At 42.4% G+C, this 25751-nt stretch overlaps 1 protein-coding gene across 1 annotated transcript in view; it reads right to left on the reverse strand.

Moving 5' to 3' along the window:
• Col22a1 (collagen type XXII alpha 1 chain) overlaps positions 1–25751 on the reverse strand; it is a 232623-nt gene that overhangs the window by 29132 nt on the left and 177740 nt on the right. The window contains exons 47-52 of the mRNA XM_021217030.1: positions 22155–22208; positions 19772–19825; positions 14863–14916; positions 11103–11156; positions 5245–5298; positions 818–871 (exon numbers count right to left, since the gene is read on the reverse strand). Of these exons, the coding sequence (XP_021072689.1) occupies positions 818–871; positions 5245–5298; positions 11103–11156; positions 14863–14916; positions 19772–19825; positions 22155–22208 (324 nt within the window). The remainder of the gene's footprint in view (positions 1–817; positions 872–5244; positions 5299–11102; positions 11157–14862; positions 14917–19771; positions 19826–22154; positions 22209–25751) is intronic.

Here is a 25751-nt window from a genome sequence, read left to right on the forward strand (position 1 = left end):
GGGGTATAGGAACCTTTTGGGATAGCATTTGAAATGTAAAAGAAAATAATAATAATTAAAAAAAGAAAAAAATCGGCTTTTTAATATAAAAGGAAAAATCATATGGAAAGGTTGTAGTTTATTCAAGGAAGTCTAAATATGATAAAAGAGTAAACGTTGACTGTACTTTACTCGGCTGTAGAATCAGAAACAACTTAGGTTCATCCTTGCACAATTCTGGACTTTCTTCCTAGTATGGCCATCACTATCACAGACACTTAGAATGGACTTACACAACTGGAAAAGGGTTAGTGAGGGCACTAGAGGAAGGGGCTAGGGATGTAGTGCAGGTGAAAGAGTGCTTGCCTAGCATACACAGGGTCCTGGAGCCCCATCCCCATCGCTGAAAAACCCAGCAGAGTGGTGTAGGCAAACAGAAGGCAGAAACAAGAACAGAAATTGAAGGCTATCCTCAGTGACACAGTGAGTTCAAGACCAGCCTGGGTTACATGAAACCCTGTCTCCAAAACAGAGAAAAGGAAAAAACAAAAGTAATCAATCAAAACAACAAAAACCAAACAAAATAAACAGAACACTCTTGTTTTTCTTTCAGTTATTCCAAGTAGAGAACATGGAAGTTGGGATAGAGAGAGAAATAATAAAGCAAGCTGGAAATGTCAATTAGCATGAGATGGCTCATAGTCTGGAAGATAAAAGCTTGATTGCCCTGCAGAGAAAGCAGAATTGGTCATACAAGCACCAGAATGTTGGGAGATGGTTTTCTATAACTCAGAAACCCTGCAACCTTTCCTTGGGACAGCATGGGGTCTGCACTTACCGGTGGACCTCTGGCTCCCTCTGCTCCTGATAGGCCTGGCTCTCCTGTCTTGCCCTGAATTGAGGAAGAAAAGAAAAGAAAAAAGAAAATACTCAGCCTCCCATCTTCAGGATCTTGAGATGTTTTGTGCCTACTTGCCATGCCACCCCATTCCCACGTGCCTCTGGCCAAGCAGGCTAGCAGCCCTGACTCTAGCATTTCTAATGTTATTTCCTCTAGTTCAGTCTCCACGTTCAGGCCTGATGTATTCCTAGTTTTCCTGTGGTGATGATAGTTCAAGTCCTATCCTTCGATGAATCATTCACAGGGCCCCTTCACTGTCAGAGTGCTTGTGGCTGATGAGAAACTATAAAACCATCTTAGTTATTAATGACTTGACTCATAAAAGCACTTCAAGGTGGCTATGAACCATTACACTTTTCCAATGGGCACATTGAAGATCAAAGGCATTTTATTTTACCAGGCTTCTAAGGACAAAGCTAAAGAATACCTCAGCTTCCTGACACCCAGGCAGGGGCTCTGCTCGGGCCCCCAGTGACACCACTCACAGAGGCCTGTGATCTGATTCATGCAGCCCTGTCCACACCCCAGGTACTCAGATACAAAGGGATAAAAGGACACACTTGCTACATAAAATTATTGCCCACAGTTTGGCATTTTGCCAGACAGAACCAAGACATGAAGTAAGGCAGATGAGGTCCAGACAAAAGGCTCAAAAGTGGGGGAGAGGATGCAGAGGAAGGGGTGAAAGGGGACTGTTGGGTGGGCAACTGGGCCAATTTGGGATCTTTTTTCACTTTAGCTTGAGAACATGGCACTCCGGAAACTCCCTGCACCTTGTTTTCATACAAAGTAAAATTTGAGGATTATCATGGGATTCCCATTAGAAGAGAGGGAGAGGGGGTGGGGCATTCTTAGATTTAGAGACAGATTTCAGACGAAAACCAGGGATCAAAGGCTGGATGTGCAGTTATGTTTTCTTGCTGCTTTCTGCCCTGGCTTATCCAGGTGTTGGGTTGCCATTTCCTCCCTGCATCTGTTCCTGCAGCTTTATCTTTCAGATAGTCCACCTTTGTAGGGCTCAGCCTTGCCCCCTAACCAAGGTGATCATCAGTACTAGCCCAGTTACTAGCAAACAAACAGCCAGTATCAGTTAAGGGTTATCCCCGCATTAGACACAACTAAGATGGTTGGAATCATGATGAATCCTCACTGAGAACTGATGAAAGATGCTCCTTAGGAAAACCACATGGGGCACAGGGAGGTTAGGTCATCTTTTTGAGGACACAGTGGGAGGCTTATAATTGATATGATAACTGAAACTGCACTTCTTCCTAAACAACAAGGGATACACAACTATATCTTATTAAAACATTAAACAATGGACAATTCAAAGTGTCTATCTTGTTCATCCATCCATTGGACAATCATCAACCTCTTGTCCTTCCATCTGTCTGTTTCTCCATGTATGGCCCTTTAGGAGAATGGGTCAATGTGGAGAAGAGCCTTGTACCACTGCTTCCCATTCTCTATCCTCATACCCCAGCCTTGGGCATAAGGGCACCCCTGCTGCTTTGGAAGATACAGATATTCTCAGTGTGCTCCTTACAGTTTCTCAGGAGAGAAGCTGAATATCAGTTGTCTCTGACGGCACTGCTCACCAGTCTGTCTTTTATGACCTTCTCTCCCCGTGATCCATTTGTCTCCTCATCTACAGGGGCTTCAATTGGTAGGATTCCTTCCTGGCATCCGAGTCTCTGTGTCAAGATCTCAGGGTATCCCAGACTCCACCTATCTTTGCCAACTTCCTCCTAATGCACCTCAGTGGAATAAAATATCAGATGACTCTGCAGTGAAATTCCACAGCAAGCCATAGAAGGGCTCAGGGTGGCATAGCTCAGGGTCCCAGAGTCTCACTACTTTTGTGGGATCACTGCGTATGACCTGGTCCATGAGATCCAACTATCTCCTGTATGATCCTTGCTTGCCCAGAATAGGACCGGTCTTGTATCAAAATGACAGTCCCTGGAGCAGGCAATCAATAAACCGATGGAGCAAAGACTAATGACCCTGTGCTGTAGGAACGATGGTCATTCAGCCCAAAAGTAGATCATGGCTCTGAGCTTTGAGCACTGAGCTCTGCATCAGCCTCAGAGATTCGAGTCCCAGAGATTTTACTCCCCGCTGGAAGACCTTAGTCTAGCTATCAGCCTCTGTGTATCCCAAGTTTCCTCATCTAAGGACAAGAACATCTGTAACCCCGTGTTTTACTGGGGTTTAATTGGAAAATGCAATGATGGTCTGGCTGTTCCTGGCCCCAGGTATACCCAGAAACATCTCTATCCCTGTGCACCCCTCCCAAAACCTCTACCCTCTGTTTGTCATCTGCCTCCTTGGGCAGTTCCACAGAGCATCCCACATTGTTCTCCTGGAAAGGCCTTATTTTTTTTCCTCCCCCTCAGCAGTAAACTTGGGCTGTTGCAACTGACAAACAGTATAAAGTGATGAAGAAGGTGCTTGGGGCAAGCCGTGTTAGATTTGGAATGAGTCATAATAGTTTATAGCCAAGCAAATTAAACGGACCATGAACCTCACTAGGAAAAAAAAAAAAAAAAAAACCCTTTATATAATCCCACTTAGCGGCTGCAAAGGCTTCACAGTTAAGACCTCACCAGGCATGAAAGTAGAGCAGTCGCAAAGAGAACCTCGCTAAAATAATTAAGAGTTAGATAAACCCTGTGTGCTGTACATTCTTCACCTCATTTGATCCACGACTTCTAGCAAGTTAGCATATTACCCTTCACCTAACTGAAGGAGGCTGAACCTCAGAGAGGCTATTCGATTTACTCAAGGTCACACAGCTGATGAGGAGGAACTCCAGCATCCAAAGGCACTTTGTTGCTATTGTTATTGCTGGTACTGGGCATAAAATAATCTCATTTTTATATTAAATTTAGTTCTATCAATATTGAATATATAAACATTGATTTAGAATATTAAAAGTTCGGGCTGGAGAGATGACTTAGCTGTTAAGAGCTCTTGCTGTTCTTCTGAAAGCTCAGAGTTTTGTTACCAGCACCTACATCCGGTAGCTCACAATTGCCTGTAACTTCAATTCCTGGGGATATGATGCCAATTTCTGTCTCGCCTCATGGCACTGCTCAGGCGTAGTATATATAAATGAATGCAGGAGAATACACATTAATGAATAATTAATCAAGTTGACTATTAAATTAATTTAAAAGAGGGAAAAGGGACCGGTGAGATGATTGGCAGGTAAATGTGGACGCTGCCAAGCCGGACAACCTAAGTTAGATTTCTGGGACCCACGTGATATAATAGAACCAATTTCTCCAAGCTGACCTCTGATCTATGCCTGTGCACTGCTCGCCCAAACACAAATAAACAAGCAAATGCAATAAATCATAAGAAAAATAAACCTTTCAAACAAACAGTAACTAAAAGACTATGGAGTATAAAGTCACCTGACCATTCCCTTTGTACAATACCATCCTTCCATGGGTGGGGCCTTCACTCTTATTAGAGCTGCCCAGTGTTGAAGTAGATTCGCTTGTGTTATGTAACCAGGAAGGTGTGGGCAGAACCCAGGTCTCACCCTATCCCTTCAGCCCTTTATCTTTCTTACCAAGCATGTGGTTTGCTTGGGTATTGTTTTGGTTTGTGTTGCATTGTTTCTGTTTGCTGTAGTGGACCGGGGGAACTTCATGATAGGAAAGCACTCCACTGAGCCACACAATAGCTCTAGATTTGTGAAGACAAGGGTAATGCCAGAAACTGTGGCGTCGGCAACAACATCAACATCATCATCATCATCATCATCATCATCATCATCATCATCATCATTATCACCACCACCACCATCATCATCATCCCCTGAATCCAGGCAAGAGACATCTCCAAGCCCCAGGGAAGGACTTTGAGGTCATAGCTAAGTCATCCAGGTATGAGCCCACCAAGACAACTCAGGAGCTCTCTGTCTTCCCATCTCACTTGGGGTTCCTAAAGAATACCATTAAAGAAAACTAAAAGCAACAATAAACACCTGCAGGCCAGGTGTTAAAGATAAAGCTGGGAGACAGCTTCCATGACCAGGAGCCAGTATCTCCCACTTGCCCCCCAGGGCTGAAGCTACATGGGCAGCAAAGTACAGTGTGGAAGGTTGGGAGGCCTGAATGTGAAATTCCTGGGCTGTCACCAGACCATGATGTGAGTTTGGCTGGTCAGCTTATCCTAAGATACAGTTTTGCCAGCTGCAAAGCAGGGCTGTTTTCCATGCAGAACTATTAGAAGAAAGCGACCCGGTGCACAGGACATGACTATGTGTCTGAATCAGAGGACCCCTTCAAGATTTCAGAAGAGCTGAGAAAGGCTGGTTTTGGCATGAGGGCAAGTGTAGAGTCCCTTACCGGATCTCCAGGGGGACCTGGCTTTCCATCTCTGCCCTGCTTGCCTTCTTCCCCCTGAAAGATAAACTCAAATTGCTTATTAGGTTAGGGAAGATTAGCAAGAAAGAGGGACAGACACGAAGGCACCTCACGTACGTCTCTCTGTGTAGCAGCAGCCTCATGTTCAGTTAGCAGCACCCTGGTATCTCCCCAACCCCTAGAGTCTGAATGTCAGTTTCTGAGTCAGAACTTGACATCTGGAAATGCAGCCCATTCTCTTCCAACCCCTGGAGTCTGGAAGGGGGTTTCTGGACCAGGAATTGACATCCTGAAATGCAGGCCATTTTTGCAACTGTATCTTGATTTCTATTATTTATCAACACCAGCTGCCACTATGGTACTCCCTGTGGGCCTTCTTGATGAGTAAGTTGACAGGGCATGTGTAATAAGAAAGAAGAAATCATAGAGCAAAACACTTATCAGGGCTCCTAAGGCATTGTGGGGTGCAGGGAAAGAGGGTTGGGGTGGCTCGGTTCTAGAAAGCCCAGTGACTTACACTTCTCTTCACAAAAACCTGTGATTTTTCCTCTCTCGTCCCTCCAACCCAGCTTATCTCAGCTCTAGCTGAGGATAATATAACCTTGATGTTTATTTTATAGAAAAGTACATAGGGTCTCATAAGATACCAAAGATGTCAGAGGAGAGTGCAATCCCAGGGCCACCTGAATCCAAAAGAAAGGAGCAAAGCTGAGAGAGAAAAAAGAACTCAGTCAAGTAGGATTTAAATTCTACTTGCACCTCTGAGGCATAGAACCTTGGCCTCTTGGTGCCTCTTAACCTAAAAAGAAAGAATAAATGTGCCCTGCAGAGTCTCAGAAGTATCCATTTGCAATGCTCAGCAAAACCCTGGCACACTTACAGACAGCTGCTATAGAAAGTGTGCATTTTCTGCCCTTAGCCTGTAGTGCTTGGGCATGGAGGCTGCTGCTGCAAGCAATGATCAGAAATGCTTTTCACCTCTCTGGCCTACTGTCCCACTGCTTGCTTCATTGCTACCTGTTATGTTTTATGAATGCTGCTCTCAGCATTGCTATGTGAACTTCAAATAAATGAAAACTCGTGGATCCATCTCCTCTGCGGTGAGAAGCTCAGGGGACATGGAAGGAAGAGCAGGAGGACTGCGCCAGCCAGAGATTTGGGAACTCTACTGTAAAATTATACCTCCGGGAAATGACAAGGAAGCTTCACACATGATACCGCAACAGCACAGCAGCCTAAACAAGAGCCAGTGACACCAACAGACATACTAATGTGGAGGGAAGAAATCTCAGGGAATCCCTGCTAGACAAAGAACTACAGGAAACTAAGGAATGCTGGAAGAGAGAGAAGTGGTCTTCCCCAGGGATGGTGACCCAGACTATCAATACCAAATGGTCAGCTTTGAAATCATATACACACAAGCCAAGCAACACGAAATACACTCAGCACATTGTATTTATGTATTTATATGCTTATATATTTGTATATGTATATGTGTGTATGTATATACATATATACATATATATGTGTATACAAACACACACATACACACACACACACACACACACATATATATGAAGCAACAATTAGGGAAAAAGAGGATATGAATTTGAAAGTTAGTGGTGGGAGGGTATGAAGAGCTGTGGGAGAGAAAGAAGGAAAGGGGAAATGATGTACTTAAATTTGAATTAAAGATCTAAAGATTAAAAAGTTCAGCTCCATAGCTGTTTCTCCTACACACAGAGACCATGGGAAGGAGAGTCCAGAAAGCTGTACAGACAGTTTGATAGAGGCTATAAAAAAAAAAAGGACACCAGCAAACTCAGATTAAAGAAGGCAATGTCTGGGGGACTGCTAGTGTGACCTTTTGTCCCTGATGCAGTGACGTTACAGTGTTCAGGTGGAAGGGGTTAGGTATGGCCTCCTATGTAATTTAAGATATAAAATGGGGTTTCCCAAGACCAGAAAACTGTTTATTCAAAGCTGCTTGGATGGGCAGTTCCTAACTTTGTGAACCATGGCTTCTTCCCTTTGAGTACATATGGATACACTTGTGTCTGTACTGCAGGGTAAAGATTTGGAGAAACATCACAGATGCAGCAAGCAAGGAGATAGCCTTCAGTAAATAGAGATTCATTGTCTCACTTTCTTTTTCTTTTTCTTAGATATTTTCTTTATTTACATTTCAAATGCTATCCCGAAAGTTCTCTATCCCCCCCCCGCCCTGTCCCCTACCCACCCACTCCCACTACTTGGCCCTGGTGTTCCCCTGTACTGGGGCATATAAAGTTTGCAAGACCAAGGGGCCTCTCTTCCCAATGATGGCCGACTAGGCCATCTTCTGCTACATATGCAGCTAGAGACAGGAGCTCTGGGAGTACTGGTTAGTTCATATTGTTGTTCCACCTACAGGGTTGCAGCCCCCTTCAGCTCCTTGGGTACTTTCTCTAGCTCCTCGATTGGGGGGCCCTGTGTTCCATCCAATAGCTGACTGTGAACATCCACTTCTGTGTTTGCCAGGCACTGGCATAGCCTCACAAGAGACAGCTATATCAGGGTCCCTTCAGCAGAATCATTCTGGCATGTGCAATAGTGCCTGGGTTTGGTGACTGATGATTGGATGGATCCTCAGGTGGGGGTAGTCTCTGGATAGTCCATCTTTTTGTCTCAGTGTTGGTCCTCAGATGTTAGCGAGCTTTCTGGCTCTTGCACCCCTCATAGCAGGCAAAATGCATGGAAGGGGTTAAATTCTGCCCACTAGTAATACATGTATACAGTCACATCTCTCTGCATCTGCTTCAGCTTGCCACACCTTCCTCCTTAGCCCTGTCAACTTTCTCTGTAGACATACTTGACTTTGACTGATCCTGTTACCTCTCTCAGGAAGCTCCAAGAGTCTCTTTGGTCCAGCTTGGGTTGTCCATCCCTGAGTCCCTACAGTCAAGCATATAGCTTATTACATCTTGGTCTACACCAATGATTCCCCCTCTCTGATTTGTCTTTCCAGTCTACTGTAGAACTGAGACTTGGAATGTGTGGCTCAGGAGCTTGCTATCATTCAGCTGACACTCACTAGCCTTGTCACCCCACTTAGCCCAGATTGAGAAAGCATTAACTTGACACCATTAAAGAAGCTGGATGAAGAGGGATAGAGAAGCAGGGGATGTTCATGGCTGTGCCCTCAGTTCCATGATAGGGCTTTCAAAACCTGGTATTAAGTTTTTGTTTCATTTTAATTTTATTTTGACTAATGTGTGTGTGTATGTGTGTGTGTGTGTTTGTATCTTTTTGCCACATCTATATGAATACTCACATAAGTCAGAAGAAGGCATTGAATCCCCTAGAGTGACAGCTGGTTGTGAGCTTCTCAATGTGTTGGCAATTGAATTCATGTACTCTAGAACAGCTAGTATACTTCAGAGTTAAGTCATCTCCAAGCCACTGGTCTTAAGTCTAGTTCAAGTTCATACCTAACCTTGAGGTAGGTCATGCGCATGTCAGTACATGATGTCTGATGGTGTGGTTTAGTACTGAGTGGGATACATTCATGTGTGGAAGGTTCTTTGTGCACAGAAAACTATGATGAACTCCATGCACATTGGAGCCGGTGATACTCACTGTCCAAGTAGAAGGTAAAGGAAATGTCTGATAGGAACGAGGTGTCTTCCTTGATAGAGGAAGAAAAAGTAGCTGAAGTGATTGTACTGCTGGGGAGGGAGGTAAGAGAAATAGATAAGAATAAGCTGGAGAGGAAGGAAGGCTGCGTAATGTGGACTAGGGGAGAACCCATAACCTTATTATGACCTTTCTACAAAGGCCATAGGGAAGGGGGCCCACAGCTCTGCACAGAAAGAAGCCAGTGCAAGCCCAGTCTTGGTATAATAGTGACAACTGGCACTAGAAATGTAGTAATAAGATTATGGTTACACAGAAAGGGAAGACAAAGAAGGCTGGGTAAGTAGAGACAGCATGGGGAGTAAAATCTTTGACCTCAGTGTTAAAGATCAGACAAGAGAGGAGTGAGGAAGAACATTGGACAGCATGCTTATTTCTATGACTTCTGGCCTCTAGTTCTGTCCGATATTAATTATAATGGTGGGTACAAAACCCAAATTGGAGGTTTTCTTTAGTTGCCTTTACAAATTACTATTCATGCACGAGCTACACGACACACACGCTTCCAATACTGTAGTGTATATAAGTTCTATACTGCTACTTCAGATCTGTGAATATCAACAGGTTACACATGGTTTTCATGGCAACTGTCTAAGAGAGGCCTCCTCCATCTGTGGCCATGCCTGGTAGATAGTTGAGCAGGAAGGGACCTCGGAGAGCTATTCCCCCACTTGCACAGTTCTCTTATTACTCATTGCTCTATGGGGGCCTCAAGGCTGAACATAAGCAGATGCCCTCATCATAGAAACTGAAACATACAATACAATTCTCAACTATTTGTCCCCAATCTAATATATAGGAATTTCCTAACTATAGATACTGAATGGCAATACAAGGAGTAAGACTAGAGCCAGAGTGGAGATTCAGAAACAAAAGAAAGAGATTGGGAACTGACCATGGCTGAGAAGGAAACAGGAATGAATACCTGGGCTGAGACTGGCATTAAGAACAAAGGCTTCAACAATGGGTTGTAAATGCCTAGCAGGATCAATATACTAGGTCTGATCAGAGTCAGTAAATATAATAACAACAGATACATATATGTGTGTGCACATATATGATTACATACACACATTTATGATTACATACATACACATATATACATAATAAATCCAAGGAGGAGGAAACCAGAAGGCAAATTGAATTAGGGTATCGGTATATGACTCGGTAGTAATTTTCCTAGTATATATGTAACCCTAGGATCCATTCCCAGTACTCAAGACTTGTAAAGCATCACCCAGTAAAGAGAGTGACCAGAGGCTGTTCTGGGAAGACAAAGTGTACACAAAAATGATTCCTCAGAGGGAATCATTTGTGGCAGGAGAGATGACAATGTGTTCTAGAATCCAAAAGAAAATCAGCGTGGCTAGAATGAAGGAACAAGAGTGGGATACTGTGGGCAGTCAAGCAAAAGAGCTCATTCTCATGAGAGAAAGACTTACCAGACAGACAATTAGTATAAGCAGAGATCCCAGCCCTACTGGAGTCTATATTAACTTGCAGATCTGAGAGCAGCCATTTGTGTGAGGTCATTTTGTAGGATGTATCAAAAGCCTAGGCTATAATTACACTGTAACAATTAAACTCTACTCTAAGGTGTCATCCTAAAGGAATCAAACTACTCTTCATGTGAAACTGCCCACTGCATCATTTAATATGCAACAGAAAAATATCTCAGGTAATGTGGTATCCATTACATATTATATGCAAATTTTATAAATATGTAACAGCAGTGATGTAAGTAAATAAAAAACATTTATATACCCGTGTATGTAGGGATTCATGTAGAAGTGTGTATATTTGAGTAACTATACGAGAGAAAATAACTATTTAAATCAATAAGAAAGCACCAATTTTTAGCATAAAGGGGGATTAAGATGTGTTCCACTCAAGTTTAGATGTCCAGAATAATCACGTTAAAATGTATTTTTCTTCTAAATTTCTAAAATACCATAAGTTCGACTAGTGGCCAGACCTTGCTCTTACAATGCATTTTGTTGGAGGAAAGGGGAGAAAATTTTAAGACAGCATCTCCCTAGCCTTAAATCCTGCTTCACCTCCCTAGCGTTAGGATTATAGATGTGCACTACCACACATGGCCGAAATACATTTTTGGCTTACTTATTTTTCTGATGAGAAACCAGTTTCTTTAAAGTGGTACTTACTGGGATTCCTGGGATGCCAGATGGGCCTTGGGGACCAGGAGGGCCTTCTTTGCCCTGAAAGAGCCAAGATATTAGAAAACATCACAAAATCTTTGGTCAACTGGAAAGGAACATGATTAACATTTATTTCCAGCTTGTTCTGGAAATAAATCTTACAGGGACTTGTCTTGTGAGATGGGAGGAGCTTAGTTAAAGCTGGTGTAGACAGACATAGTCTACATTATAGAGACTCAAGGAATCCAACTTCAGATGGCTGTAGAAGATTTGGGGCATTAGAGTTCAAAAGCCATGACTCCAGATCCATCCCAACATCTGTCTCCTCCCATAGCATACATAGCCTAGGACTGTGGGGTGCCACACTTACAGAAACCAGCTCAAGTGAAAAGCTGACCCAGAGGCCTGTGTGATCCACGGTTTCATTGTGTTCACTGTGTATTTTCCCCAGAGATTCCCAAACCATTATCCAGAAAGCCACCAGTCATTATCCCCTCCATGAAAAACGTGTGCTATTTTTCAAAGTAATTTTTGCCAAATTGCATCAATTAGCACTTTGTTTGTTTCCCATCTTGTTCATGATGGGCATAGAGCTGCCACTGTTCTGATGCTCTGCTCAGCTTCCCATCACTCCACGTTCCTGCCATGAGTATGACGGGCTCTTGACGACTTTCTTACTCCCTCCCAGTGCCTTTGCAGGGCAATATTCTGCTGCCAGGCTTTAACGTTCTAATCACATAAAGAGATTATTTTTAAAGGGTTACTATTTTGTCCTCAAAATGTAAGTGAAAACAAACAAAAGTGTTTATTCCACATTTATACAGATTTTTACGAAAACGGTCCCATCAGGGGACCAAAACACATGTCTCTTATTAAGCTATATTTGTACTGCATATAAACAAAATGGCTGGTTTTTAGCCAATTCTAAACTATGAATAAGATACCCGCACCACGTGCTTACAGGGATTGTTTTACAGACTCTTGAGTCGGTGCAGAAGGGATCGTGCTTTACTTTTATCATTGTTTAAAACTTCAGCAAGGTATTCACACTTTTCATATGCATCGAAAAAGCTTCTTGTAGCTCTTAAAAACCATAGAATGTGATATGCTTTTGAGCTGAATTCAGTGTGCGGTGCACTGCGCAGCATTTACAGAATTATGTTGCAAGACGTTTAGGACTATCTGAACACACTGCCTCTCAGACCAATGCAAAAATGAATAAACCAGCAGAACTCAGCATCTGTCTTCTGCCCATGGCAGCATCTACTATGATGTGTGAGAATAGTGTGAATATCCACATTAGTAGGAAACATTTGTTCAGCTAACATGGGGAAATTTAGATGCTGATAATGGAGCATTCTGGATATCTTTCTGGATGCTCATTGTTCCAAAAACCTTACAATGGAAAAACAGTAATTCCAGAAAAGGGTCAACAATTTCTCATCCTCTGCTTGCTCTTGCAAATCAAGTTTTATTAGCAGAAATGCATATTCTATTAGCATATGGACTGTCTATGGCACATGTTGCCTTACAGGAGCTCAGCTGAGTAGGTACAACAGAGAACAGCACCTCACAATGTGTGAGCCATTTCCTGTTTGTTTCTTCATAGATTAATGTTTACTAAGCCTTGGGCTACATCATTCACGAGGCAAATTCAGGAGAAGACTCTGCCTCTTGACTCCCTGGCCATCATAAACACTTCTCCAATATTTTCAAAGCAGTTCACTTGTCAGAGAAAACACAGTAGACAGAAACTTTCTAACTAGCCTCCAGCTCCATATTCCAAAACAAAGAGCCAACCCCACCAATCTACCAGAGTATCCGGACCCAGTCTGCATCACAGAACCTCCCTGATCAATCCTTAGCACCACCAGAGCTGAATGCTCAAAAGGTGACACAGGACTTTCCCCCTTAAGTTTGCTTGTACAAATCACTTCAGGACTTTCCCCCTTAAGTTTGCTTGTATAAATCACTTGCTGCGGAAATGAACACACTTAAATATTTATTAAGCAACTAATTGAAATCAGGCAGAATGCAGAAAATAATGACTTTTCAAAATTAAGTCCTGGCTCTGAAACTACAAGTTCCTTGCTGTACAAATAGATAGCTATAAGACATCTATAAAAGATCAACGAAGATCTATCAATCCAAAATTCTCCACTCATAGTGCTTCAGAAGAGTTGTTATATCCTCAAAACATTTAGTAGCAAAGAGAGGCTATTTAGACATCATGTTTTGTTAATTATAAGAGGTGATATTTGGGGACTCAACATCATACTGCTGCTCTTCAAATAATGTCAAAACAATGGCATGTACTTAATATGTTTTAATTTAAAACAGTGAGAATAACTAGGATTGTATGAACTGTGTCCATCCATATTACCCAGCCAACATTGTTTCATGTAAGAGAACTTTGACCTTATCCCAGCTTAATATTTAAGATAATCTGTCAGGACTATGGGCAGCTCCAGCTGCTCCCGTAACTTACCAAGGGGTCCCATGATAGAATCAAAGTCTTATTTAATAGAGTTTAATTTGTAGCAATGTAATGATTTTACAACTGGGCGCAGTATCTTATTCTCCGCAGGCAAACAGTCCATTAGTTTTATTGGGAGAATCTTTTATAGTCTTAGAATCAATAAGAAGCTGCCTGCGGTGTTTTCTATCCTGGGATTTATGCATGGGTTGCTTCAAACGGATTGACCGCAGGATGATCCTACAAAGGGCCTTGGGGCCGTCAGTTATTCAATCTCAGTGCTCTATGGTGAGTTGGTGTGAAGCAGGAGAGAGAACAGCAAACTAATAGTCTTCAAATTGACTTAAGTCTCGAGCAGAACATTAATTTCCTGTGTGCCTTTGTCTACTGGGCACCACTTTCCCATGCTGGCCTAGAAGGATGTGGTGTTGCTAACTGTACCCTAGGGTCCCTTCTGTACGTGAGCTTGCCAGAATGACAAGAGCAAGGATGCGCCCTCACTCTCTCATGACTACCCTGCTGAGCTTCCTGTAAGCAGCTGTCGGCTCTGACTCTTCCATTAAAATGTCGACTGCTTCTCCACTCTCACTTTCCTCGTTTACAGAAGAGCTGAAATGATTCAAGACTTCTCTCACTTACAAGGCTGAAATGGCTGGAGGGAAGGAAGCCAGGTGGGATGAAGGGTAGTGACACATTGGATGTATCTTTAAATGTCATACACGAATTCAACCAGCACTAGGCCTTCCAACCTGTAGTTCAGCCTTTGCTTTATGGCACCTAAGCCAGGTGTGGTTCTAGAGGCTTTCTGCAGAGAAAAGAATCCTGAGTTTTAAGATAAAACCTTTGACTGTTAATCACAACAGCTATGATTTGGGGACTTTGACCAATGACCTTCCTTTCTGATGTTTTACCTTCTTCTGGAACAGTTGTGGTAACAGAGCTGTCTCCTGACTGATACACACAATTGAACATATCACAGCATAGCCTGGGCTTCTCCCACTCACCCTTGGCTGCTTAGAAAAGAAACTACTCTGACAGAGATAGACTGTATATTTAGAGCTTGTTTGCACTGGGGAATCACAGGTTACTAGACAACTCTATCAGAATCTCCATTTCCATGGTAAAGTAATAAGACATCTAGCAAAAGGCTTGCCTTATATTTTTCCTTCAGAAAAGCATGCCCTGAACAGAACCCGAGGAATGTGGGGACTCACAACTGGAGAGGTAGTAAACAAAATAGATAAACATTAAGGTCAACTGAAGTATGATTCTGTCTTACACAGCACTTACCGGAGGCCCTTGAGGTCCTGGTGGCCCTGCGGCACCGGCATTTCCGTCTGCTCCCTACAAAAAAACACAAGGCAGAAGACCAGTTCCAAGTGTAATCAGATCGAAGCTAGAGAGGCAGCTGTGTTTCAGGAAGGGGCAAAGCACTGGCCAGCCAGTAACCCTTAAGACAACAGAAAAGCTTCACACTTGTAAGAGACTTCCCAGCTATTGCTATAAGAGAACATACTGGGACACAGACCAATAACTGAACACCTGGGTCTATCTTCTTGGAGAATAGGGAGAGGATCACTAGTGTCAACCTATGGATGAAGACAGATATAGGCAAACAGATGGAAGAAAAGGTCCAAAGAAATAAGGAAGCAGTGTAGGGTAAGCTGAAGGCATTCATCTATAACACTGCTTTGGGAGAGATAGGGGGTTTCCTTCTGCCTACATCTTTGTCCCCATGCCCACAGGCTCAATCTAGGCATTAGATTCTCAGACAGATATTTGCTACCTATAAGACTGAGAAGTTTAAGCAGTGGCCCCTCACAAACCACAGTAACAGCCCTCCCCCTCCCCCCTCCCCCCTCCCCCACCCCCAGCCGCTTTTGCCATAGCATATGCTAATGTCAGGTATCCTAGGATTTGTTGACTTTAAATTTGTTTATTGTCTACATTCCTCTTTTCTCAATCATTCCTGTATCACAAACTCCATGACTTCTTCTCTTCTTCTTAAGAAGCTCCTGGAATATACTGGATATTCAGCCAAATTTTTGAATAATCAGTTGGGAGTAGAGGCAGAACCAGCTAGGGGATGAAGGGAGCAGTATTCTTTTTTTTAAAATTAATCTTTCATATGTAACATCCTATCTGCAGTTTCCCTTCCCTCCCCTCCATCCCCTCCCATAAGTCTTTCCACCTACCTACCTCCTCCGTCCCCCAGATCCACCTTCATGTCTGCCTCCCCTCAGAAAAGAACAGGCTTTCAAAGCACATCAACCAAACACAGCATAATAAGCTACAGTAAGACCAGGCAACATACCATCACATCAAGGCTGGAGAAAGGAATCCAGTAGGAGGCATAGGGTCCCACAAGGAGGCAAAAGAGTCAGAAACTTCCCCACTCCCACTGTTAGGAATTCCACAAGGACACCATGCTATACAACCAGAACATATATGTAGAGGACCTAAGTCATACCCTTATAGGCTCCCTGATCTCTCCAAGCCCCAATGAGTCCTCGTCAGTTGATTCTGTGGGGCATGTTTTGTGGTATCCCTGACCTCCCTAGTTCCTCTAATTCTTCCTCTTCTTCCTCTGCAGGACTCTCTGAGCTCCACCTAATATTTGGCTATGGGTCTCTGCATGGGGAGTAGTAGTTCTTTATGTGAATTTATATACTTGCCACTTGCTGCATGTGATCCACAAGCTTAGTTTCTTTCTCTGTGAAAGTAGGGAAATTGCCTACACCCTAAGAAGATGAGGAATGTTTGGGAAGACTCAGAAAAAAGTGCTTAGTACAAGACCGAGGGATTGGCTCAGCCAATCAGAATTCTGGGTGTGTATCCTGCATCTCTACTCTGCAATCCAGGGCAGGTTACTTTGTCCTTCTACATCCCAGCTCCTTTGTAAAATGAAGACCAAAAGGAGCAACAATGACATGTGGGTTGCTGAATGGATTGAAAAAAGGCAATGCACATAAAGAACTAGCCATCACCAAAAACATCCCAAGGACAATGCACAGTGGGCCATCTAATATGATATGTTTATTATCTAATATCATATGCCTATCATTCATCCAAGGAGCAGCCATAGTAGTGATAGACTAATCATGGAAGCATGAACAATCGGGTTCTCACAGAACTTCATTGATAACTATTTGGTGGCCTTTGATTGATTTAAATGAATTGATTGAGTGATTTTCTTTTTGTAGGTGCTAACCATGCTATAGGTATAGAGAAGTAACTATAACATAGCCTTGTATCTCAGAGAAACTGGATGTTGTAAATACAGCTGGTTTCCTAGGGGTTGCAAGTTCTTAGGATGGGATGCTGTTTGATTTGCCTACATCTCTTAGACTAGATAAGAAGCAAGGTAATATTCATGAACTATAGAGATATCAGTAATATTTAAACAAATAGCCTGAGAGGTTCTAGGTGAAATTACACATGCAACCCAAAACTACCAAAATAATGTAGCTTCTATCTCAAATCTGAATTTTTCTACACAAATTTGGCAAAAGTTTCTTCCCCCACACCCCAGACTTTGTGGAGTTGGAATCAAAAGCACAGAAGCCAAGTGGTAAAGGTTTTATCTGGTGGAAAGACACTGATTGAGAGGAGAAAATAAACAATGAAAGAGCTGTGTGGGCTTGGAGTCTAGATCATGGAATACTTGGACAGGACCTGCCAAATAATAAGCATGTATGCATAATTGTCCATCCTGGTTACTTCTCTCTTCTTGAGTTGCTTCTGTGGGATGAGCCACTGAATCTAGGGGCTGACTCACCACCTAAGCTCTAGCATAGCAACAGAAGAAGCTCAGTAAGCATCAATTTAAGCTGAAAGCATCCCTCAACTGGAAACAGACACAGTAGCTGCTGAGTGCAATTGCCTCTATGTCTCAGACTCACCATTACACATGAGACTCCAAAGCAAGGACCTGTGCCTTACGGTTGTTATGGTCTTAAGGAGACCTAAATTATTGCAATTTCTGGCAAAAAGATATTAGAGCCATGTTCTAGTTTTGTAACCATCAGGATAAAGGGGGGAAAAAGGTCTGACCCTCAGCTGAAGGAATGCATTTGGAAGTTAAGACTATCATGACAAGACATTATTCACCAATGAACTGATTTTTAATAAAGCCATCTGTCTCTCATATGTTCCTCTTTGATTAGCATGGGTGCCTGTCCCAAGTATATACTGGAGTCCCACCTTTGTCAGGATTTTCTTTGCTTAATTTTTTGGATCTAACAATAAAATAGGTGTGCTAGTTATTTTATTTATTTGTTCAGTTTGACACAAGCTGAAGTTTTCTTAAAACTCTACCATATTAGATTATATGCATGCCTGTGTAATAATTTCTTTACTAATGGTCATTATGAGAGGGCCCAGCCCACTCAGAACAGTGTTGTCCCAAGAAAAGTGGACCTAGGTGCTATAAGAAAGCAGTGTGAGCAGGCTATAGACAGTAAGTCAGAAATAAGAATTCTTCCATGGTCTTTCCATCAGATCTTGCTTCCATGTCCCTGCCTTGAGTTCCTGCTCTGCCTTCCCTCAGTGATGGAATGTGAACCAAACAGTCCTTCATTCTCCTTGCTGCTTCTGGTCATGGTGTTTTATCACAGCAAAAGAACACTTATTAGGACAATATGCAAATAGAATGCATCATAATTTAATAAGTAAAATTGTAAGTCTTTAAAGAATTTAAGAATTCTAGGCAGTAGTTCAATGGCAACAAATTAATCCGCCCCTTATCATTTCCCCCACAAAAGCACCTAGCAGAACAAGATCGGTAGGAATTGAAGCTGAGGGATTACAAAAGCTGTTGAAATCAGAAGTGGGGATATTGTTGATGTCAAAGATTTAAAGTGGACTTTTCATTCTTTGAAATGACTAATGAACTCAGTGTAGAGGTCCACTGTGAAGAACCAACTGCTGTTTTAAGTTCTTACATGGCTTCATTAAACAAATACAGTTTTTAACGTTTGATTTATTTCAATCACTTAATACAACTGGAAATCAATGAGTTGCTGCTTAAAAAGGCAAAGCACGGCTGAGGAGATGGTCCCATGCTTAGAAGTAATTTCTGCTCTTGCAAATCTTTTAAAAAGTGTAAAAGAACAAAGCAAGCTTAATTTCCTAACTTTAGCTTCATAATCCAAACTGACTCTCTTTTTCACAATTTATCTTAAAATCCTGTTTTCTGTTTGGTACAGGTTCTTTTTCTGTGGGCTTTGGGTCATTTGGAGTGGCCTTGTTTGCATGGTCTGAGAGAATCACAGAGAATCCATGGAAATCTCTGAGGTCCTGGGCTCAGCAGGGACAGTAATTGCCACTGCTTGTTGTCATGGCTACCTTCAATGAATCTAGGAACTGCAGCGGTACTTGACTCCAAGCAGAGAAACAACATGACTAATCTGTGTGTACAGAATGGTGTTGAGCCTCTGTGTCAAGGCCTTGGCCACAGCTACTACAAGAGAAAAAAAAAAAAAGTATTTTCTTAAGTGGTACAATAAATTGGATATTTTAGTTATCAAAAATGCCAGAGAATAATCATTAGTGGTTAAAAAGAATAATAGAGACCGGGCGTGGTGGCGCACGCCTTTAATCCCAGCACTCGGGAGGCAGAGGCAGGCGGATTTCTGAGTTCAAGGCCGGCCTGGTCTACAAAGTGAGTTCCAGGACAGCCAGGGTTACACAGAGAAACCCTGTCTCGAAAAAAAAGAAGAAGAAGAAGAAGACGAAGAATAGAATAATACTGAACAATAATTTGCAATTATTAGCTATTGATTGCAGAACATTGGGGAGAATCTGGGTTTGTATCGGCATTTTCAAGTTCAATATAAAGGAGTTCTTTCTTTTTTTTTATAAGCTCAGAAGGATTGCCTGGTGATGTGCTTGCTGTTGATTCATTTCTATTCCTGCAAGTAAGCCTACAGGTAATTGTACAATCATATAAAGGAGCTCTTAATGGGACATCCTAACCTTGAAACACTGGCTTCAATTTGTGCCAGGGACCCTCAGGCACAAGAACAGCCACCCAGATCCCTCGATATTCATCCCATTCACATCCTTCTTATCGTTGGGTTCTTTAAGGGTAAATCCATCCCTTCAAGTAAGATAGGTCCAGTGTGATACAATGTCCATGGATCAAGGACACATTCCTTGAAAGCCCAAACCAAGAAATGAAGGCCATTAGTCTACTTACTGGTGGCCCAGGATTCCCTGGTGGGCCCATGAAGCCTGGAACTCCAGGGTGACCCTAGGAAGACACAGGAGATAATTCTTTAAAAGTGACTCATAAAAAAAAAAAAAAAAAAAAAAAAAAAAAAAAAAGTTTTCTGCTTGAAACAAATAACCAATCCAGAATCTGCCTCCTAAGCCCAGTGACAAATATGGTTGAAATCTCTGGCCGCAGAAGGTCTCTTTTTCATGTAACTTTAATCACTGTAAAGCAAGTGCCTTATGATATTTACAAAAATGAATATGTCTTGGAAGAGCATTTGCTTCAAAATCATTGAGGCGAGGGAAGGGCACATGGTAGTGTCTTAAGATGCAGATAAAAATGAGAGGTATGGTATATTAAAGCTCTTACATGTAAATGGAACAGGAAAAATATTTTTATTATACTTCCATTCTTGCAGATATACATATAGTGTCCCACTAAAGAAGAACTAAAAGAAAATTAAATGGGCATGCATATTTACACAGAGTTATCACTTCTGCAAGGCTTGGTTCCAGGATATCTTCCCAAGAACATCAGAATCCAAGGGCACTTCAAGGCCCTTGTACAGAATGATCTGTGTCTCGTTCACACCTGTTCGCATACTTTAAACTATCTCTAGAATGCCTGCAATACTTACTGCAATGAAATACTAAAGAAAGAGTTGTTATCACATAAGGAAAACTCCTAAAAAATATTTTCAGTCATGGTTTATTCTATGGCTACCAAGGCCAAAGATATAAAGAACTAATTCATTCCATATTCTCTGTCTCAATCTCCCTCCCTCCCTCCCTCCCCCATGTGTATGTGAGTGTGTGTGTGTTCATGTACTCATGTACATATATGAGCATGCATGCACAGACCAATGATCAGTTCCCAGTACTATTCCTTAGGTGCCATCCCCCTTAAGTTTTTGATATGAGATTCTCATTGCCCTGGGATTTCTCAAGTAGACCACACAGACTAGCAAGAAAATCCCAAGGATCCCATCTGCGCTATGCTAGTGCTAGGATTACAAGTGCAGGTCACCACTGGTGAACTTGTTAATTTTTTCTTTACTTGGAAGTGGCCGAGGATGCAGATAAAAACAAGAAAGATGACATCTTAAACCTCTTTTATCTAAATGGAACACGAAAATGATCTTTTTATACTCCCAACCTTGCAGAAATGCCTATAGCATCCCACTAAAGAAGAAAGTAAAGAAAGTAAGAATCAAACTCATACCTCATCTGTGCCTCCTTAACAGAATAAGCTAGGAATAATTTAATTATGACATCAATATTTTGATAATATTACAGAAATATTCTATTTCCCCATGTGGAGTTTCCTGTGGGTTACAGAATGAGCTCTTCACTCTTGGTAATGGAATATTTAGCATCTAACATTTAGTCTAGTACAACAAACTTAAAATACAGAACAATGCCAAAGAAATTCTTTCTCTCTCTTCCCCTTCAAAACCTTCCACTGGAAAGCACAAACAATACTCCGCGCAAGGCATAAAGTGTTTGCTGCTCACATGCAACCCATTGCATGGTAACCCAGATGCCTTTTGCTTTGCCAAATGCAGGGGAGCAAACCTTAAGCACAGCTCTCATGCAGCTGGCTGCATAAGGACCACTGCCGCTCAGTGGTGCACCCGGCACTCACTTGCATCAATAAGCCCTGAGGTCAGGATCCACCCTTGCTCATTTTGTATCTCAGATTCTGGAGCAGTGCTAGGTAGGGAATTTGTTACTGTGAGCACTGGGGCTAGATGCAGACCAATGTGAAAGCAGAAGGGGAGGGTTAGTAAAGGGCAAGAAAGGGAAGGAAGGGGTAATAACAGAAGGGGAGACAATCTACAACAGCGACTGCGAAAGCACTAAGGCTGTGCAGAATCGGCTAGCGCTACTAGCTGGAGAACATTAAGGAAGCAGTACTCCGGATTCACAAAAGGAACAGAGTTTTGGTACTGATGCCATCTTCCTATGTGTTAGGAGAGGGATCCAGCTACCTGAGGAGGCACTGATTGGTTCAAGGAGTGCTATAAAAACATTTCAAATACTACCATGAAGGTATAAAGAAGAGCTCAAGAAGTGGTGGGAGGGATAAAGGGGTGTTACCTAGAGAATGATAAAAGCTTTCACAAGGGAGAAGCAATCAGGAAGAGACGGGGAAGAAAATGGAAGGATGCAGGCTCCTCGGACAAGTGGGAGATGGGACAGGATGAGGGTAAGCAGAGAGGTCAAGATAGAAAACAGGAAAGCAAGATTCACCATTCCTCTGCAGGCACAGAAGAGGCAAGGGTGGCGTCAGAAGCAGTGAATGGATACTCTGAGTGGGGCCCTTCTTACAGGGTGACCTTCTTCATGACAGAAGTTAACCTTACCTGTTCGCCTTTCTGTCCCACCTCACCCTCTGCACCACGCTCTCCTTGGCTTCCCTGGGAAGGAAAACAAAGGCAAGTCAAGCCACAGAAAACTTCATTGGAACTAACACTGTAAACATAAAAGTACGCTTTAGCGTGCTTTTATCAGTTCTTCAAACTCTTTATCAACTCATTGCTGCCAACCATGGTGACAGTAGACAGTAGCAAGCCCTGCTCGAAAGATTGCTGGTAAAACAAAAATTTTTTAGTTGAGTTTCAGGTCCCTCGGGGGAGCACAAGAAAACAAAGAAAGCCGAGAAGAATGCAGTTCTGAGCCTGGTATGCCATGCCCCTCCTGAATCTGAACGCAGTGATGCACGGAAGATAGTGCAGAAGGATGCAAAATGGTCCTCTGTGAGATTTGTAGCCATGGTGAGAAGTGGGTCAGACGGTCCAGAGCATCAAGAGGAAAGTGAGGTCTTCCAGGGACTCGAGACAGAGGCAGAAACGAGCATCAGGAGGGCTTGAAGAGCAGATGTGTAAGAAGGGTAGGACTGAGATCTTATAGGCTTTTCCTCGTCCACTTTGACAGGTTCATTGCTGTCTGCCTTGATCAGTTCATGTTTGGCAGCCATGTCTGTATTTTAAAAAATGTTTTGAGATAGAATTTCATAATGCCCAAACTGATCTGAAGGTCATATATAGTTAAGGACAGCCTTGAACTCCTAATTCTTCAACCCCCCACAAGTGCTGGCATATGGATGTGGCCACTTCATTCAGTTTATTTAACATGTCTTTTGCTTTGGGGATTTGGTATATTGGGTCTTTTTGGGTTTTGTTTGTATGTTTGTTTTGTTCTGGTTTGTTTTTTGTTGCTGTTGTTTTGTTTTGGGTTGGTTGGCTTTGTTTGGTTTTTTAGACAGTTTCTTAAACTATACTCCAGGCTGTCCTACAACTATCTAGCCTGATTTGACCTTAAACTCAGAGTGATGCATCCGCATTGCATCATGACTACTGGGAATACAGGTGTTAGCCACCACACATGGCTTTTGGTTTAGTAGATTTTGTTTTTCTAAGACAGAGTTTTATGCTGTAAGAAAGGCTGGCCTGAAACTCACTCTGTAGCCTAGCCTGGGCTCAAACTTGTATCACCACTCCTGCCTCAGTCTCCCAAGTGCTAAGGTTGCTGAAGTAAGCCACTACATTAGAGTGTACTTACTGGATTAACAACTGCATTTCACCAAACAGCAACATTTCCATTTCTTTAAAATAACCTCCTGGGCTATGAAGAGTCCTCAGCAGTGAATCAGTCTGGCACTGGTTTCTTTCCCATCCCTCTTCATCTCTGCATACCCCTGCCTAGCTCTCAGTCTGTCCATCTAAAAGGATTAGGGGTGGGGGAGGTCAATGTAAGAGAGTCCAGAGCCCAGCAGTTTTCTCATGAGATGTGGAATCCAGCTCTCTTTCCGTTCAGCTTATTCTAGCAAGCAGCAGCTCATTGATGTCATGGCTGATGGCTAATGACACTCTATCCCACAGTCCCTATACTGTGCTATGAATCATTGCTTATAAAGCGCTAGGTGTCATTGTTTACAGGAAAGAAGAAAATAGTTCACAGGAAAAAACTGATTCCATCATCTTTACATGCTGTTATATCTAAGTGCCTAAAGTTGGCATTCTGTCTGCACCCACTTTATAATCAAAGCAGTGTCACAGAGCTTCACACTGCCTCGCTGACATTCAGGGACAATTGGCCTTAAAGGTAAATGTATTCCTTTCAAATCCCAGTCTTCAGTCTAGCTGTAGAGTGGTTTCAACATTCAGCTGGCGACAATGAAAATGCCAGCAGCTCAGGATCCCCATAGTTGTCCCTGTCTCCGTGCCCACTACAGACAAAGATTTGCACAAACACAGCCACCTCCAAACATGACTCATTTCCTTCCAGGAAGGGATCTGACATTTCTGGAGTCCCTGCCCCATTAGGCATTCAGTTAGGGCTTTAAAAGACCCTGTTACATGTAACTTTTTGGCTCTAAGCTGAGCTCATGGCTAAGTGTATAAAATGTCTAAGACATCTGCCTTAGTCATTGACCTTGGTCTTTGCAGACTGATAAGAAACCTGGGCTAAGAACAGCGGCACCAGCTGTAACCCCCACACTTGGGCAGGGAGGGCAGGAGGTGAAGGAATTCAAGGTACTTTTCATTACATAGTGAGTTCTAGAAGAGTCTAGGTAGTGTGAGATTTTGAAAAAAAAAATTTTTTTAAATCAATCAATAATTAGGTTTAATCAGTCACCTAAGGTCACAGAACATGAAGAGTAGGGACTCATTCTGTCTGATTATCAAATATCTCAGTAACTTCTTTCCAACCAAGTCATTTTCCTGACTCTTTCCTGGGGCTATGATGCCTGGTTTGGGTGGTTTAGGATTTCCTTCAATTCGATGATAGTAGAGAAGGCAGATCAACCACGTTAACAGCAGGTGAGATACATGGTTGGACACTGGAAATTCCACAAACAAAAGGCAGATCTAAATCCCATCTCCTCAGGGCTTTTATCCTTGCAAAGCTACAGGACCACTTTACTAGCTCAGTTCTCTTTAGATGGTTATTAAATACCCTTCACAAAGGTTTCATTCTTGCTTCTCAACTCAGCCCTATACAAAGAACCTGATTCCTTAGAATAAATTAAATAAATAAATAAATAAATAAATAAATAAATAAATAAATAGCAAGGAACTATATCACTCCACATCCATAGTTCTTTACTTTTATGTAGTTGCAACCAAACACCTGACAGAAAGAGATGAATTATTTATTTTGGCTCATATTTTCAGAGGTATCAATCATAATGGTAAGAGCAGCATGAGGGAGGAGAAACATGCCTATCAGAGAAGCCGTGAAGTAGAGAATGGGGCTATAGGAAAGATCCAGGGCAAGGCATACTCCAAGGGCCTGATAACCTGCTTTCCACTGCTGTGTTTTATCACAGCAATAGAAAAGTAACTAATATACAAATATTCTGCCTATTCATTGCCAGGAACTCAATTAAAGCCTTTCTCAGAACCTAGTGATCATCTCTCTCTGGAATTTAATAAACACGGGGGGGGGGCGGGAGGAGACTAACATAGGCAGCTGTCTGGATCATAAGAACAAAACCACCCCCTGTGATAAAGACTGGAGATGCTTGTGTAAGCCACCTAGCGTACTGATGATCCCACAGGTACGTAGCCCATTTGGAATGAATATGGTTGGTGAATGGGGGTGACATGTCCTCTGTCTTAGTACTGAATAGCACTTCCTGAGACACATAGGCATGCTGAATCCAACCCTACAGACTGGCTACCTAAGGCTGAAGTCGTTCTGAGTCTCCAGCCTCCTACCCAGGCTGCGGTGTACACTGTATTCTGAATCAGCATTCAGATGATGATAAGATTGTTTCTTTTTCTACCTTTGCAGAGAAGTTTCTTAGGTTGGAGGGAGGCATTGATTTGCTTTTAAATGTAATTTTAAATTAATATAATAATTTGGAAAAACAGGTACCATTTTGTTCACGTTTCCATTATTTAGAGTCTGCCTTTGTGCTTTGTCCTTTGTAAGTCAAAGCCGCTGGATCTCCT

This window comes from Mus pahari, chromosome 17 (assembly GCF_900095145.1).
Source record: "Mus pahari chromosome 17, PAHARI_EIJ_v1.1, whole genome shotgun sequence".
Lineage (NCBI taxonomy): Eukaryota > Metazoa > Chordata > Mammalia > Rodentia > Muridae > Mus > Mus pahari.